Genomic DNA, 18,577 nt, shown 5'->3' on the forward strand with positions numbered 1-18,577 from the left:
GGCGGCTAAAAAGACCTTTTCTTCAGGGAGCATGCCGCTTAAGTCCACTAATTCCACCTGCTTACTAGGGCGCTATGTTCATGCTCTTATGGACTCAATGAAATCTTTAGCCCCTAAGTTGCCAGAAGGTGATAAGGCGTCTTTTATGGAAGTGGTCACTGACACTCAGGCTGTTGCAAGGCAGGTAATTCAGTCTGGGCTTGATACGGCTGATTCGGTGGCAAGGATAATGGGGTCATCTATAGCCACTAGGAGGCAAGCGTGGCTTCGTTTGTCTGGCTTCTCTACGGATGTTCAGGCCACCTTGGTGGATTTGCCCTTTGACGGACAGAGACTTTTTGGTGAAAAGGCTGATTCCGCCTTGCAGAGATTTAAAGAGAGCAGGGTGACGGCGAAATCTTTAGGTCTGCAGGCTCCTGCTAAAGGATTTGGGCTTAAGAAATTCAGAGGATTTGGGAGGTCTTCATTTCGCTCCTTCCGGCAGCCTCAGCAACAGCAGCAGCAGAATCCCCTCTATAGGTCCTATAGAGGAAGACAAAGAGGACAGAGAGATTCTGGCCGCAACCCATCTTCATCTACTGCCTCCTCTGCTCCCAATGAAGCTTCAGGGACGCAGTCCTAGATCCCCCATCCTAGATCACGTAAGACCTGTGGGGGGTCGGGTGTCCCACTTTCTGCGAGGTTGGAAATCTATTACAACCGACCTTTGGGTTTTAAACCTCGTGGAGACTGGGTACGCCCTTCCCTTTCAGGAGTTTCCTCCCCATTACCCTCCTTGCCAGGGTTACTGCTCAGAGGACCATCTACTTCTTCTGCAGAAGGAGGTGCTAGCTTTGCTTCAAAAGGGTGCGATAAAGGTGGTTCCAGAGCAGGAAAGGGGTCAGGGATGCTACTCCCGGTATTTCCTGATTCCTAAGAAGGACGGCAAATTGCGTCCGATACTGGACCTCAGAGTCTTGAACTTTTACCTGAAACAGGAGAAATTCAAGATGCTGACCCTTGCGCAGGTTCTTCAAGCGTTGCAGCAAGGAGACTGGATGGTGTCGATCGACTTGCAGGACGCGTACTTCCATGTCCCAATCCTGAAGTCGCACAGGAAGTATCTCCGTTTTACGGTTGGGTCGCAACATTACCAGTTTGCGGTCCTCCCGTTTGGTCTTGCTACCGCACCTCGAGTCTTCACGAAGGTGATGGCAGTGGTGGCAGCTCATCTAAGGAGGTCGGGGATTCCGGTTTTCCTCTACCTGGACAACTGGCTTCTGAAGGCAGAGTCCCCAGAGATGGTGCAGCATCATCTGCAGGTAACATCTCAGCTGTTATTCGACTTGGGTTTTTCGATAAATGTGCCCAAATCTCACCTGGTGCCCTCTCAACGCAACCTGTTCATAGGGGCGGTACTGGACACTACTGTGTGTCGAGCATTTCCTCCACCTCAAAGAATTCTCGACATTCAGGAGATGATCCCTTTATTCCACAATGGAGCGTTTGTTCCGGTTCTGAAGGTCCTTCGCCTGCTCGGTCTGTTTGCCTCCTGCATTCTGTTGGTCAACCATGCACGCTGGCACATGAGGGCACTCCAGTGGTGCCTCCGCAGGCAGCGGTATCAGCACAACGGAGATCTCAGGGAGTCGATCCGGATCTCCAGAGAAGCTGCAGCGGATCTATCTTGGTGGAGCGTGGAGGGCAATCTGTCCCAAGGAAAGCCCTTCCATCTACCTCCATCGGTGGCCACAGTGATAATGGATGCATCCACTTTAGGGTGGGGTGCGCATCTGGGGGATCTGGAGATCAAAGGACTTTGGTCTCCAGAGGAAAGGTTGCTTCACATCAACCTTCTGGAATTGCGGGCAATTCGTTTGGCACTCAAGGCCTTCCTCCCGTCCCTTCGCAGTCAGTCTGTTCAAGTCCTGACGGACAACACTACCGCGATGTGGTATGTCAACAAGCAGAGAGGAGTGGGGTCGCATTGTCTCTGCAGAGAGGCCCTGCGTCTTTGGTCCTGGGCTCAGGACCATCAGATTTGTCTGATGGCAAATCATCTGGCCGGGGTGCTGAACGTACGTGCGGACAGTCTCAGTCGCCAGTACTCCGCCCACCACGAGTGGAGGCTCCATCCAGAGGTGGTTCGTTACGTCTTTCGGATGTGGGGAACCCCTCGGGTGGACCTGTTCGCCACCCGCGAGAACGCGCACTGCCCGTCATTCTGCAGTCTCCAGTTTCCGATGCAGGGGGGCGTTGGGGGATGCGTTTCAGTTGAGTTGGGGCTCACAACTCCTTTACGCGTTTCCTCCCATACCCTTGATTCCTCGGGTTCTGAGGAAGATTCGCCAAGACCGGGCCCAAGTTATTTTGGTCGCCCCGGATTGACCAAGAAGGGTGTGGTATACGGATCTTCTCCACCTCTCCTCGTGCCCTCCGCTCCGTCTCCCTCTGAGGGCAGACCTCCTCTCGCAGTCGGAGGGGCAGGTTCTGCAACCCCACCTCCAGAGCTTACACCTTCATGCCTGGAGATTGAACGGGGCAACCTGAATTCCTTCTCTCTCCCGCCAGATGTGGTGGATGTTATTTTATCGGCCAGGCGACACTCCACCAAGTCCATTTACTCATATAGGTGGTCTAAGTTTGTTAAATGGTGTGGAGAGAGATCCATTGACCCTTTAAAAGCCCATCTTTCTGATGTGCTTCAGTTTGCTCTTTCCTTGCCTCAGCAGGGCTGTGCTGTGGCCATGGTCAAGGGCTATCTTTCTGCCTTATTGGCTTTTCTATGTCTTCCTGATCAACCGTCATTATTTAAATCTCCAATTGTACTAAGGTTTATCAAGGGCCTTACAAACAAGTTTCCTCCTACTCCTTTTGTAATGCCACAGTGGGACCTTAATCTTGTCTTAACTTTTCTGATGGGGTCCCCATTTGAGCCTCTTCATAGCTGTTCTCTGAGGCTGTTGTCCTTTAAGACGGTCTTTCTTGTAGCCATAACCTCGGCAAGGAGGGTGAATGAGCTTCAAGCTCTTAGTTCTAAACCCCCTTTTCTAACATTACATGCTGAAAGGATGGTACTCAGGACCAGGGCTGCTTTCCTACCTAAATTAGTTATTCCGTTTCATTTGGGGTAGTCTATTACTCTCCCTGTTTTTTATCCACCTCCTCATCCCTCCAAAGAGGAGGAAAGACTTCATCGCCTGGACCCAAAGAGAGCTGTGAGCTTTTACTTGGACAGAACGAAGGACTTTCGTCTTGACGATCAGCTCTTCGTGGGTTATGTTGGTCGTTCTAAAGGAAGAGCGGTGCACAAGCGCACTTTATCGAGATGGATCATTCTTGCCATCAAGATCTGCTATGCCCTGGCTGGTAAGGTTCCTCCTGAGGGTATTAGGGCTCATTTAACTAGAGCTAAATCATCTACATCTGCTTTGGCCAGGGGTGTTCCTGTGGCAGATATTTGTAAAGCCGCGACTTGGGCCTCCCTCCATACTTTCGCAAAGCATTATTGCTTGGACTCTGAGATGAGGAGGGAGGGCCAGTTTGCGCGCTCTGTCTTGCAAGACTTTCTGGTATAGGAAGGTGGACACCCTCCTCCGGGAGTGGGGACTGCTGTGGGAATCTATTCACAAGGTGAGGAATCCACTGGCAGATGTATCCATCAGAAGAACAAGTTACTTACCTTCGGTAACGCTTTTTCTGGTGGATACAGTATCTGCCTGTGGATTCCTCACTGGCCAACCCGCCTCCCCGTTGTCCGCCTTTGTATACCTTAAAAGTTTTGTTTATGTACTATGTATATTTGATTGTATATTGTATACTGTGTATACTTTGAATCTGTCGGTGGTCCACCTGTGCGCCTCCGGGGCACGGAAAAAATGGGTGGAACTGACGTCATCACACCGACGTGGCTCTCTTATGGCTCCGGTGATGTCATACGGAGTCGCGAACGGAGCCGATGCATTATGACGTCGTCGGCGTAGAGAGCTGGGGAAAAAAGTTATGTGGAATGCTGGCGCAGGGGATATTCACAAGGTGAGGAATCCACAGGCAGATACTGTATCCACCAAAAAAAAGCGTTACCGAAGGTAAGTAACTTGTTATTCTGGATATCAGGGATGGATGTTTACTTATTGAAAACAAACCTTAATGTTGGATTTGCATTGGTGGAGTGCGTGTTAAAATTTACGCAGATTCTGGTTCACCTTATTCCATTGTGAATGAGGATGTTTGGAAAAAGTACTTCATATGTGAAGTTGGCACTAAACTATTTCCTTCTGATATTGAACCAGAAGGATATGGTGGAGGGAAAATTGATATAGTTGGTCATTGCTGGTTCATATTTCAGTTTAAGAATCACCACTCTTATGGCAAATTGTACATTTCCAGAAAAGGTCCATCTGTTCTTGGATGGAAAGATCAGAAAAACTCACATATTATTCTTGACCCCAATGCTGTGGAACAAGTATTGGTAATGGATGAAGGTGCGAAGGTTGGAGAAAAACGTTTAAATAAATTTCCATCTGTTTTTCAAAAGAAAATTGGTAAGTTGAAGGGATTTGAACACAGAATAATACTCAAAGATGATGCTACATCCAAAATTCATTAACATTAGAAATATTCCAATTTGGTTTAAGGAATGATGTTGCTGGGGAACCTGACAGATCAGTTACCTCTGATATCATAGAGCCAGTTGAAGCTTCAGCATGGGTTTCTCTCTTAGTGGTGGTGAAACGTAGTAATGGAAAATTGAGGCTGTGTGTGAATTTACGCCATTTAAATGAGAACATTGCAGTTGATCAATTCCCATTGCCTAAAATTAATGAAATGTTATCTTTATTGGAGGGAGCCAAGTGGTTGTCCACAATTGATTTATCTGCTGCTTATCATCAGACTCTCCTTTTTAAGAGCAGCAAGAAATTGACAGCTTTTATTACGCCGCAGGGTTGTTTACAATTCAAAAGGATGCCTTGCGGTCTGGCATCAGCTGCGCCCGTTTTTCAACGTTTAATGCATTAATTATTTGCCAATATCAAACACACCATTTTTTTTTCAAGACAATATTCTTGTTTTTGCAAAAACCAAAATTGAGCATGACAAATCTTTAGAGACAGTTTTATCCATTTTAGAATCAAATGGATTAACCACTGAATATTCAAAATGTACATTTGCCAGTAATAATTGCACATATTTGGGACATGTTATTGATTGTGATGGAATCAGACCCAAACCTAATCTTATTGATGCCATTAAGTGTGCTCCTGCTCCCAACAGCAAAGATGATGTAAGATCATGTATAGGTCTTGCTGAATTCTGCTCCAAGTATATTCTTAATTTTTCTTCAAGAACGTACAATATTAGGCAATTATTAAAAACAGAAACAAATTTGAGTGGTCACCAGAGTGTGAACAAGATTTTTGCGATATTAAGGATTGCAGAGTGTAATTACAACAGTTGCGAGTATCAAAGGTCTGGGTGTTTTTCTTGCTCAAGTGGGTGTTGATGGTAATGAACATATTATAACATATGCCTCAGGATCTTTGTCACCCACCGAAGAGAAATACTCAGTAATTGAGAAGGAGACATTAGCCTGTGTGTGGGCCGTTGATCATTTCCGGGCATTTGTATGGGGTAAACAGTTCACATTACGTTGTAATCACAAACCTTTACTTAAAGTTCTCACTACTGAAGGCACTGTAAACACGTCTGCAAGAGTTGCTAGATTAGCTATCAGGTTACAAGATTATTTCTATAAAATGTTATTTGTTGCTGGTAAAAAACATTGTATGGCTGATTTCCTTTCTAGAATGCCAAAACAACTTGACAGGTGTGAGGATGAAGTTTGAAACTCATATCAAGTTGCTTTTGTTCACGATTTTGGACATTGTAGTATTCTAAAAGACAAATAAGAGGAAGAATACCAAAAAGATGAAGATTTGTGTCAAGTTAAATTGCATCTTAAACAGTCTTGGCCAAGGAAGTTTGGTAAAAAGCACATTCTAAACCATTCTGGGAAGTTAGATTTAATCTATATGTTCAAGGTGAGAATATTTGGAGAGGTGAAAGAGTAATTCCCCCGAAAGGTGGCCTGGTATAGATGGTGACATAGAAACATTTGTACGAAATTGTGAGTTGTGGAAAGTGGCTGATAAATCTTTAGTCACACTCAATCCTCCCTTAGGTGAGATGACTAAACCAATGTCATCTTGGGAATGTACTGCAATTGACATCATGGGTCCCAATGGAAATGAGCAGAAATACATTTTGGTACTTATGGGTTTATTTTCAAGATGGCCTTTTATCAAAGTGGTGAGTAGGGCAGACACTGATACCGTACTTCGATTTCTTGACCAATTGTTTCAAATGGAAGGCATTCCTTCCATTCTGTTAAGTGATAATGGTGTACAGTTTATGTCAAACAAAGCTAAAGAATATTTCAGCAAACTGGGTATCAAACATAGAACTACGTCACTGTACAACCCGAACAGTAATGGTTTGGTGGAGCTCTTTAATAGAGTTATAAAAAAACACTATCCAGATGTCTGCTAAGCGTGGTGACTGGGAAACCCAAGTGTTAAAAATGGTTTGGGCTTACAGAGTATCTCTCTGTGAGGCAACAGGTTATCCACCGTTTGTTCTGCGTGGTAGGAATCCCAGAAAAAACTTTTACACCTGGTTGGGTATTCAAATCTAATATTGTGCTTTGGTCAGAAGATTCCTATAAGAGAAAGAGCAGACGCTCTTTAAACAAAAAGAAAAGAATGGTTTGATTCTAAAGAGTCTGATATCATTATTGGACAAAGGGTTAAAGTAAAAAAACCTGGAAAAGTTTGTAAAGAGGAGAGTTGTTGTTTTTTAACCTTTGCAGGTTGTTGAAGTTTTGAACAATGCTGTATGCCTCACTGATGGAAAGGTTTGGAACCTTAAGAGGATTGCTAAATGCTCTGCACCTTCTTCTTGTACTAAATCAGTTCCAAATACATAAAAAAAATGTTATGATTCACTGTTTGATGGAAATTCCGATGTCAACATTGGTGTAAGTCTGCCAGCAATAGTAAATGATAATACTTCTAATGATTCACATGATCTGAGGCGACATATTTCTGAATGTGATGTTGGAGGTTCTTCTGATTTAAATCAAGAGAAAGTGGTCTCTGACTCCAAGCAGGAAAAAAAAACTCTAGTATGGTTAAAAGTTTATATTTCGGAAAATTTTCCTTTTCTAATATTTGCTATACATTCTTTCTCTTGTTCTCAACATGTTAATATTAATGCATTTCCTTAGTTTTCCCTCTCCATTGTTTCAGTATGAAATATTCATATTTTTTTTTATTGTTAAAAAAAAAAAAAGGAGGGGGCTGTGATGTCAGTCAGTCAGTCAGAAAAACTTTATTTCGGCTACAAGCCATAAAAGTCATAAAATTGCATAATATAATATTAACAAATTTAAAACATGATTCTTTGGGAAATACAGTTCAGCAATTCATGAATTAAAACAGATTAATAACAGAAATTAATGCCAATATAGTTGTCTTAATGAGGTAGTAGTTGTCTTCTAGTTAGCCACATGGAAAAGAGAAATTTAGCTATCACGGTGACGTATAGGGGGGAAGGATCATATTTCAACAACCTGAAAAGATCTCTGTGGTTTGTAACCCCTATATTCTTAGCGAGTTGAATTATCCATTTCCTACGAGGGGTTTTATATGCCAAACAGAAGATTACAACATGGACCTCAGTTTCCTCAGTAGCACCACACCCAGGGCAAAGTTGCCTGGGTGAGCAACCCCATTTATTTGTTCTAGAAAAAAGGGGGAGAGAGCCATACCTGAATTGTAGGTACAATTTTTGGGCCAGTACCGGTTGGATCAAGTCGATTGCAGGCTCGAAGCTATAGCTAATTTTGACCTCAAGAAAAGCCGAGGTCAGATTTGGGGTGTTAACAGCTTGAATGATCTGAGTTAGCTTAAAATCCTGCAATATTTTTGCCAATGATCTTTTGGGTAAAGAGGGACAAGTATCCTCAGGTGAAAGCCAAAGGTCCTCTCTCCCTATATCTCTGAGTAATTTCCTAACATGGGCTAACCAGGGGATAGCACCTGCCTTTGGTAGCAATAAGATGGTTTTCAATTCTTCCTGAAAGGTGGCAAGTTCAGGAGTGCTCCATAGTCGTCGCCAGTACATTACTGGTCTGGAGGCGACCATGTCCGCAATTGGTTGAATACCCAGGTCCATCCTGAGCGGCTGTAAAGGGGTACTCACCGGGAGTGCAAACAGCTGTCTAAAAAATTTATTTTCTGACTTAGTTAAAATCAAAGATGGGTTATGGCCCCAAAGTTCCGCACCATAAGCTGCCATCCCCCTTGCCTGGCTTTTGTAGATCTCTACCAAAGGGCTGATTAGTTTTAAGTGGCTCTTTTTGAGCATCTTTAGGATCCCCCCTGCTATCTGGGCGAGTTTTAAATTTACTTTTGAGATCTGGTCGGCCCAGGTCATTTTATTATTGAGGGTCAGGCCAAGAGAATCAAAAGTATTCACCCGTTCTAAGGGCAGTCCATCCAGTTTCGGTATGGGACGGTTGGTGGTATCTGCGTGGAACACCATGTATTTGGTTTTGTTCACGTTAATAATTAGGTTCCTTTTCCTACAGAAGGTGGCAAAGCCATCCAGGACTCTCGCCATACCCATAGGTGATCTGGACAGGAGCAGAGTATCATCCGCAAACATAAGTACGGGAATTTTCCTGCCTGCCAGCTTAGGGGAATCTATGTCACTCAAGGCCAAGATGTCATCAACAAGTCCATTCTGGAAGAGGGCAAAAAGTGTTGGAGCTAGAACGCAGCCCTGTCTAACTCCCTTTTTAAACCCTGAAGGGATCTGTAAGATCTCCATGGAGTCCAAACCTGACTCTAGCAAACGTGTCCTTGTGGAGGCGTTCTAATAGATCACAGAGGTAGAGAGGTACGCCCATCCCCTTTAATAGCTCCCAAAGTTGGCTGCGGTCCACCATATCGAAGGCAGACTTTAAGTCAACGAACGTGAGATAAAGGCTGCCCCCTTCTAAAATTATACTTTTCCAGTGGATCATTTGCAGCCTAAACAATTGATCCACAGTTGACATTCTAGCTCTAAATCCCACCTGGAGGGGGGTCAGAATGTTAGTTTCCTCCATCCAGGTTTGTAATCTCCCTAAGAGAATACGGGCAAAAATCTTCTGGGCAACATCTATTAGGCTAATTGGCCTGTAATTTGCCGGATCCAGTGGCGAGCCCTTTTTATGTATTGGTATGATCTCGGCGCCGGCCCAGGCAGATGGTAACGGCATTCCTGCTAGAATTGCATTAAAGAGGCCAAATAGATATGGAACCCAGATATCGGGCTCACTTTTAAAAAGATCACCTGGGATCCTATCTAAGCCTGGAGCTTTATTGGGTTGGACTTTTGTGAGAGCAACTCTAACCTCGCTGAGGGTACACATCGGGGTCAAAGCCTGAGTTGAGGGTAGGCACAGACTAGTGTGGGTAAGGGAGGTGGGCAGTAGTGAGGGCTGGATTGCGTATAATTCTTTGAAATAAGTACGCCAGATTTCTTGCCCAAGATTAGGTTGGAGCGCTTGAGTTGGGCGTGACATTCCAGTTTTAATTAAATTCCAGAATGATCTTTGGTAATTCCAGAATGATGTGTTATGTATATCTTCCTCGTTCTGTTTGAATACTCTGCAGACTTTACGTTCCATGGAACGTGAAGCCTGTCGGTGGCTGAAAGTCAGTTACAGATGGGATAGCTGGCTGACAATTTGTGTTCCTGTTCCTGCCTGTCATTTTGTGGAATAAAGCTACTATGAAGAGAAATCCTTATGTGTCCTTCTTAATAGTATCCTGTACAGAATATCCACTCATGCGTCCTCTGAGATTTGCATCCCCAATTCCCCCTCCCATTTAGTTCTAAGAATATTAAGTGGTAATAGGACATTGTCTCTGATTGCCCTGTACAGCGCTGTTACTGCTCTGAAGGTCTCTGATGCCGTCACCACACATTGGCAAGCTTTGTGTGGTTGCGGCTCTACTAAGCCCGTCCTCCAGTGCCTATGGATAGCTGTCATCACAGCTCCGTGCAGCAAGAAGTGGCCGTGTGGTATATCAAATTCCGTTCGAAATCCTTCGAATGGCAGTAATTCCACGTCTTGGTATTGGTAACCCATTGTTGCTGCCCTAGCCGTCACCCAATCCCCCAGTCCTTCAGAATCTCCCCCATGCGGTAGCGTTGCTAGCATGGTGATAGGAAGCCCAGGCAAATAAGATTTTTTTGCCTCGTCTTCTGTAAGCATCAGACCCGGCATTTACGCACCGCTTGATGTTCTCTCGTGTCTCCGTCCACTCTACATCCTGTCAAAATATGTAAACCTCAGTGTGGTGCTGTATGGTTAATGTGGTTTGTACGTTACTTGTGGTAAAGTATTTATGCACAAGTCTAAGTGGAAAGTGTATATTCAGTTAGATAGGTAAGTTAGATATTGAAGAGACTGCATAGGAAAAAGTCAGGTTTTCAGTGTTCTACGTAAAGAGGGCAGGTACTTGTCAGGTCTTAAGCCAACTGACAGAGTTCCACAAAGTGGGGACCAGAAAGGAAAATTCTTTGCCACCCAGCCTCCGGCGCTTGACATCTGGGACCGGCATGGGCTATGCATCAGACCTGGTGAATCCAGGTTAAAAGGAGGTGCAGACCTCCTTTGAATCCTCATAACCTGTACAGCTCTGGTGACAACTGTATTCTCTTGCTTACAGCCAAAGAACAGATACCACAATGGCATCAACTTTCCCTCACAGTCCCAGAAGTTTGTCCATGGAAGCCTGTAATATCTTGCTCTATCTGCTTATTTACATGTATGTGTGTATTTGCCCCTTTGTTTGCATGCACTGTAAAAAAAAAAAAGAAAGCCATACTTAGTTACTTTGTCTTTGCTTGTTAAACCGTGGCAGTGGAGTTACAGGACTTTTTGGGACATTTGCTGACTTTTGACAGCCCAACTGGCCTATCAGATGTGCACCTAGCACACCACTGACTCTAGCCACCTTTGTCTAACAGAAGTGCATCTGACATGAAACTGACAGTATCCCTTCACACCTGTCTTGTCAGAGGTGCACCAGTGATAAGCGTGACTGTCACACCTCTACTGATTTTTAACAAGTGTCCCGACCTAACAGCCGACTGCTGCATCAGTCCTCCCAGCCGTGCATTTCACATGCTACTGACTCCATCCAGCGCTACATTTAGAGGTACGACTGACTGTTCCACAGCCGATCTGCCAGTTAAAGGTTAACCTTTCATGAGAAGACTGACTCCTATCGAAGTCTACCAACCTTCCAGTGGTGTCTTTGGCATGCAGCTGTCTCGACCCCTGTCTTAACTTATCTTTCAGAGGCATGGAGGACACTTGAGTTACTCTGCCCTGCCCTTAGTGGACATTCAGACAAGTGCCTGACATTGCCCCAACTCCACAGGCCTTTCAGCGGTACATCTGGCATGTCTGCCATTACCCCATTCTGTTGGCTTTTCAGAGACAGTGGACTATCCCAAATTGTCCCGCTTGCCCAGCTGTCAGTCTTCGGTCTGTCACTGTTTGCCCGTTAAGCTCTTTTCTGATCCTTAAGTATGCTTTAGAATGCCAACTAATTGCCATGTTTGTTTAATTTAAAGAAAAGCCTATTCCTGAAACATTTCCCAACTCTGAAAACAGAAAAAAAGCTGCATAAAACTGAATGGATGCCCCTCCAAGTGCTGACTCACCTCAGTGCTGACCAGTGATATGAACACATGTCCTAGTGTAGGCAAAACTCCATAGATCTCGATCGACTGATGAGTGCAATGAATGAAACTTGTATATGGTCTATGTTTAGATTAAATCGCCTCTGCCCTACAGCTAAAGGTATCTCTGCTAGGCATAACACGCCGGACATCAGAGCCAGCCATTAAACTATTATAGTCTTTATTTGCTTTTTATATACTTTTCTCAAGTTGTATGTTAATTTAAGCATAACTTAATTAGGTAACAATATTTGCAGCTTTTTCTTCAGAAGCTAATATTTATATATGGGAATTGTTACAAAACCATGTATCTGTGTCTTTCAAAATGCGAATAAATCCGTAAAATGATTTTGTTGGTGTGGATCTTACTTCCTGACAGATTGTTTGTTTTCCTATCTAGAAAAGTTTGATGGCTCATTGAAAGACTTGAAACCTATTGAAGATGACGAAAAGGAGGTGTTGGACAATCCGCGTCTTAGTATTTCAGCAAGGTTTCTTTCTGTTTGCCAGGAAAATGACAGGTGGGTAAATAACCAGTTATCCATCTTGTTGAAAACTTTTGACAAAATATTCAAAAAAGGAATATTTTAAAATTGGTGCGATTAGGCATTTTAAAATGAAATCCGTTACATTTTGTAAGAATGTGAACATTTTCAGGCTTTTTATCAAATCGGAAAGTTCTGTTATTCCTAAGTTTACTTTTACCCATTTTATTTTGTTAACATTAATAAAAGTAAAAACGTAATTTATGCATGTGATTATAAAAATGCATAAAGATCACCTTTAGCGTATGTTTTATGCGTGTTCCCACTGTTTGAAGCTTACTATATAGTTTTTGCGCCGGGCTACCTCAGCTTTCTGGCAAGGGTGGCACAGCACCCCTTGGCAGGGTATAGCTGGTTGAGCAGACTTGGGAACTTATTTCTTTGCTCGGTCACTTAGTTATCTGCACGGCAAGCTGTCACTGTAAGGAGTTCTCGCTAGAGATCATTATTGACGCACATTAGTAATGATTGTTATTAATGAAGTAGCAAGTAATTTGCGTACGTTTTTCGTTAAAAAGCTTTGTTAGTCACATGTAATTGTTCAGACAAACAGCACTAGGGGCGGAGTAGATTTCTGCGTGAAAGACATTTAGCAAGGGTGATTAGTGAGGCACAATGCCCTTCGTTGTAGACTGTGAGAAAATAAATGAGCTAGATTGTAAATCCCTTCCCAGGTGTGAGAACCATGCTAAAGTCAGACAGTGCAAGAACTGCCTCAGTTGCGAATTTGCCTTATCACAGTCACCTAAAGTGGCTTACGTCTGATGTACAGTTAGCCAGAGCTGCCTGTCAGTGCTCATGCAGTGAGAAACAAGAGTTGGCAATGCCAGTATGTCTGGCTATAAAATAATTCTGTATGGTAATGTGACAAAATACAAGTAGATAGCATGGGAACAGATGTGCATCTGTGTGGAAACAAAGAAATGTAGAATAATATTGGTGTAGGTTAAAAGGTCCGGTGACAGTTGCACTCTCAAACTAGACCTGAAAATCCATGTAGGGTAATATATGAAGAGAGACTTCTAGCCGGAGATTACTTACCTTAGAATTATCAACAGGCGTCAAATTGGACCCATATTTCTTTTGTGTGAGCAGTAACCCTGTGCACCAGTAGGTGGCGGCGATCAGCTCGGCATCCATCATCTGCAGTTGAAGTGATGTGTGCGGTGCTATATAGGTGTCACCCCAGCGTACTGATGTCAGTTCTTTTCTTTTTGTGCCAGTCTTTGCAGACCTGGAGAGAGCTAGTCGGTCAGTCACTTTTTGAGAGTTTTCCTGGTGTGGAAGGGATGTCCACTTGGAAGACTGGCTTCAAGCCCTGCAGCACCTGTCATCGACAGATGTTGGTGATGGACATCCACCTTGTTTGCCTCTGGTGCCTAGATTGCGTCCACAACGCAAAGATGATCTGCACTGATTGCCGGCCCATGCACCCCAAGGCCTTGAGGGCGCGGACCCTAAAGTTCCATACTGCCCGTCAAAAAACGCTGCAACAGTCTTGATCCCGGTCGAGAGGAAGGTCACGGGACTGGTTGTGGAGTCCACAGTCCTCGTTGCATTCCAAGTCGTTGGGCCACTCGGGTAAGTCCCACAAAAAGAAGAAAAGCAAGAAGTTGAAGCAGTCTTTGACTTGACCTTGTCCATTAGCCGACGAGACAAGGGGGCATTGACATTCAAGGTCTGGCTCTGCAGTTAAACCAGTGCCAAAGTCTGCTCTGCGCTTTACCAAGTTTCTGGGACCCAGAATTACTCCTCCTCTACTCCAGGAGTTTTATGAGGCCATGTGCCTCGTATTTGAGCCTTCAGGCCCTGCGGGTTCGGGATGGACCCTTACTAGTTCCACACCGGTGGTTCCAACATCGGTCGGGCCCCTTCGATCCACAGATGGATCTGATAGAGACATCTAGCCGCAGATTCCTTAACTTAGAATATTCCCAGGCGTCAGACTGGATCTGGAAAACTCTTTTGCAACAGCACCTCTGCGAGCCGGGGGACGGCGCCACACGACCCCGCCCTGCCGTCGTCCACGTACGTGACGTCAGCGAGGTCATATAAGTCCCTCCCGGCGCACTAACGTCAGTTTCCTTCTTTTCCGCATGCAACGTGGATCCGGAGTGAGCGGTTCCTGTGGCCTGTTTTCAGGCCCTTTTTCGATGCTTTGCGTCTGGAACAGTGTGCGGTGCCCTCGGGCTTTAAATCCTGTACTTCCTGTTCACGGCAAATGTCCGTGACAGACGCGCATCTTATTTGTATGTGGTATCTGGGCAAGCACCACAACTCCACAGACTGCGAAGCATGCCAACACCTTAAGCCGAAGTCCCGGCGGGAGTGCAGAATGAAGCTTCTTTCGGCACAACTGTCCCGGTCGCAGTCATCTCGTCCCACGGCCTCTTCAACGCAGTTTCGCCGTCGAACGCCCTCTGGGGCCCGAGGCTGTCGTTCACCACTTCTTGGTAAGTTGCGGCGCAGGTCGCCGAGGTCCTCGACCTCCCTTTCATCTGTTGTCAGGGGCTCTGGTTTCCGGAATATTCCGGATGTGCGCCTCCGACAGTCGTCCCCCTTCTATCCACCCTATCCGGGTGCGGGGGCGACTCGGGCCCAAATGGAGGCTTATGCCACAGCCTTGCAGGCCTTCCGGTATCGTCAGGGCGTGGCCCGACTGGGTCCCCCTCTACGATCTATATGGCGTCGTCAGGGTGTGGCCCGGCTGGGTCCCCCTCTTGGATCCATTGCACCCCTGCCACACAGCATAGTCCCATGGGGCTCCCTGTGGCGTCGCAGGTGGTTGCTGGTGCTCAATGCCTCGCTTTGTGCACGCCTCGGCCTTCTGGGCAGGCAGGCGCCTGGCAGGAGCCCGGGACGGCGCAATTCCGGCGCCGTAGACTCGCCTCCCCAGCTCTACATCTGCTTCTTTCTCCGGAGTCGGATCCTGTTGAGGCTGAGGCGGCGCCGGAGGTTTACCTCCCCGGCTCAGGCGCCTTCACCTTCTTCTGAAGGTGGAGTTGGAGCCAGTCCGGGTTGAGGCTGAGGCAGCGCCGGAGGCTTGCATACCCGGCTCCGGCGCCTTCTCCTTCTTCGGAAGGGGAGCTTATCGTTGATCTGCACTGGATGGAGCCGACTCGATGCCGGATGGAGTCGAGTCGGCGCCGGACAAAGCTTGGTCGGCGCCTACTAAAGTGGTTTTGGTGCCGCATCGACGCCGGGTTGTTGACTCTTCTCCGGAGGCATTCGGAGAGAGTTTGGCGTCGCCGGATGTATTCTTGCCTGTGCCTCCCTTAGAGTATGTGGATCCGGCAGGATCCCCACCTCCTCAAGAGCACCCGCACCCAACAGGCTTCTCGCCTCCTCAAGAGCCTCATCAGGACCCTCATTCGTCAATGGGGCTCCCTTCAGTTGGGCATTGGTCACACCCTCACTGTCTTGGGTGGGTTAGCTTACAGCCCTCACCTACTGATGAGCTACTAACCCCTCCTCGGAGGACTACCGAGGCTGGTGCAGCCTTTCTCAGAGTGGTCTCTTTGGCCACTCAGATTTTGAACATGCAACCCCCTTCGGCGCCCTTGTCTGTGGACCCTTTACTTGATATCCTTCACCGTGGGTCAGGGAATGTGGAGCCGCGTCTGCCCTTTGAAGCTTCTCTTTATGATGCCCTTTTGGGCACCTGGGTTTGGCCAGCTTCCGGTGATCCGGTGGCTCGTTCGGTCTTGCACCTCCATGGTCCTGCTCCACATGATCCGGTCTGCTTATTTGTGAATCCCGACGTGCAGGGCTTTGTTTTGCAAACTGCCTTCCCATCCTTGCCCAGGCAATTGCTTCCTCCCTCCTGGGAGTCCAGATGGCTTGAGTCATGGGGTCGGAACATCTTTGCCTCCACTAGTGCTTCACTACGGTCACTAAATACAGTGTGTGTCCTGACTCGGGCTACCTCTGCCCTGTGGGACTCTGCAGAGTCTTTCCTCTCCACCAGCACTGAAGGCGCTCATGTTGACCTACTTCATCATCTCCGGGATGGCCGTGACCTTGCTGAGTTTATGATCCGCTCTGCCTTGGATACTGCTGATTCCTTAGGCCGGGCTATGGCTGGTTCAGTCGCCCTGAGGCACCATGCTTGGTTACGGGATAGTGTCTTCCCGGAAAATATACGGGAGAGTCTTGTTGATTTACCCTTTGATGGGGTTTTATTGTTTGATGTACACGCCGACTTGGCTGTTCAGTGCCTTTTTGCAGGCTTCCCCCCCACTTAGGCCTGTGTTCCTCAGGCGTTTGTTCTGGGGTGGTACCTTTTCATTTAGCATCCTTTTGATGCGTTATGTGTTTTAGGCTGATAGTAAGCCTCAGGTCTTCCTTTTGCATGGTCGGAGGTGATTACCCTTTCATTTCTCATCCTTTGGATGCATTATGCGTTTTAAACTGGCGGTTAACCTACTGTGGAGGTGTTCCACAGATTGTTCCTCTGACTGTGGCTTGCCCTAATAAACGTGTTCCCCGTTGTTGGGGTGTACATACTGCATGTGGGGTACTTGTTTGCTATTATATAGCTCTTTTATGTCAACTGGGCCTACGAGTTCCTTTGGCCTGTAGGCGTTCTCTGGTGCTCTTATCTGCCGTTGTACGGTGCTCAATGTTGTGCCTTGGCGTCATCTTCGATACGTCATTGGTCATCTTGCTTATTTGCTTCATTCGCCTCCTTTGGAGGTTTTCAGGGTGTTCGTCACGCTTTAAAGGCAGCTTCCGTCTGCCATTATGGCACCAGGTGTGTTCCTCTACAGCTAGGTTGCATAGTCTTGGCTAGTTTACCCGTTTCTGCTATATATATCTGTGATTCGGTATATGTACAAGTTCCATGGAAAGTCTTCTTCCTAACTCTTCACCTCTCTTCGAGGCTGCAAGGTCTGGTCCGAAGTCTTCATGTTTCAGGGACATTTCCAGTGATGCATGCGGCATTACCAATAATGCCCTTTTTGCGTTCTGCTTACTGGTGTGGTTCGCCGGTTTTACACTGCTCCCTTCTTTGTGTTCAGTTACTGAACGCTTCTCTATTCTGGACAAGGGTTACTACCTTCCAGTCTGAGGGTGTGGTCTGAAATTCTGCAATTATTCCTCTGTTTCTACGCCTTAGTACTTTGGTGCCTCTGCTGCACCTTCCTTCGGATGCGCTATATTGTATCAGCTGGGCATGCGGGACGGCTCTTCTAATGTCAGTCGTCCTAGATCTCCACCCTGCATTTCTGTATTTCGTGTGTTGGTTCTCACCTTGGCCTTACCGCTGCCTGGTCGAGCAGCCTTATGCTTATTTTAGCGACGCCACCTTATGGTCTCTGTAGCTGTTTGCTCTGCGCATGTTTCTGTGTTGGCCTGCATTAGCGTGCTTAAGATTGTTACGGTTCGCCCCTGTTTGGACTGGGTGTGCACTTGGCGTGCTGATTTCTAGTCTTGACCTTTGGTTCTTGGCTGTAGCCTCTCCGGCCTTCCTTCCTGGGCTAGCCTCGTAGATTCCGGTTGCATCTCTTTAATCGGTGTTCACATAGTACGCCATTACGCTGAGAGTAGTCCTTCTTCCTCTCTTTCTTTTGTTCTGGTATATGGCTGGTACCGTTTCTGCCTCTCATGCTACGCAGGTATGGTGTAGCACCATTATGGCATTTTTGGGATGTCTTGGATCCCGTTATCTTTTGCTCTTCCGAACTATTTGGGTAGCTGCCTGGCTGTTCCGCCTCAGCCTTTCCCATTGTCCGTCACTCTGTTGCCGGCTCAAATGCTTGGCGCTTTCTGTTGTTCTGTCACAGACCCACCTCCCCTTTGGGGTATGGATGTGGTATCTATTCTAAGTTAAGGAATCTGTGGCTAGATGTCTCTATCAGATGTACGAGTTACTTACCTTCGGTAACGATGTATCTGGTAGAGACGTTGTCTAGCCGCAGATTCCTTAACGCCCACCCAGCCTCCCAGTTCTGCGAGGACCTTGCCAAGTGGGGTTCTCCGCTGGCCCCCTTTTACAGTTGGCATTGTTTTTTCTCTCATGGGTGCTCACATTGCTGCGTCTCTTTGACATTTGCCATAATACAGCTGACTCCCTCTCAGGGGTTTCTGTTACCATAATACAGTCGACTCCCTCTCAAGGGTTTCTTACCTGTAAAATAATGCCTTTTTGATTAACCTTCAACAGGAGATTCCTCTTCATTTTCTTATCTTCTCCTGCTGCCTTCCCTCCCTCACACCTCCTCTATTGGTTCAGGGTTCTGGTCTCC

General features: G+C 46.4%; 1 protein-coding gene across 1 annotated transcript in view; it reads left to right on the forward strand.

Annotated features, from left to right (window-relative positions):
* WDR62 (WD repeat domain 62) overlaps positions 1–18,577 on the forward strand; it is a 699,214-nt gene that overhangs the window by 510,874 nt on the left and 169,763 nt on the right. Inside the window, exon 26 of the mRNA XM_085625650.1 lies at positions 12,185–12,305. Coding sequence (XP_085481776.1) covers positions 12,185–12,305 — 121 coding nt within the window. The remainder of the gene's footprint in view (positions 1–12,184; positions 12,306–18,577) is intronic.

This window comes from Triturus cristatus, chromosome 9 (genome assembly GCF_964204655.1).
Source record: "Triturus cristatus chromosome 9, aTriCri1.1, whole genome shotgun sequence".
In the NCBI taxonomy this organism is placed as follows: domain Eukaryota; kingdom Metazoa; phylum Chordata; class Amphibia; order Caudata; family Salamandridae; genus Triturus; species Triturus cristatus.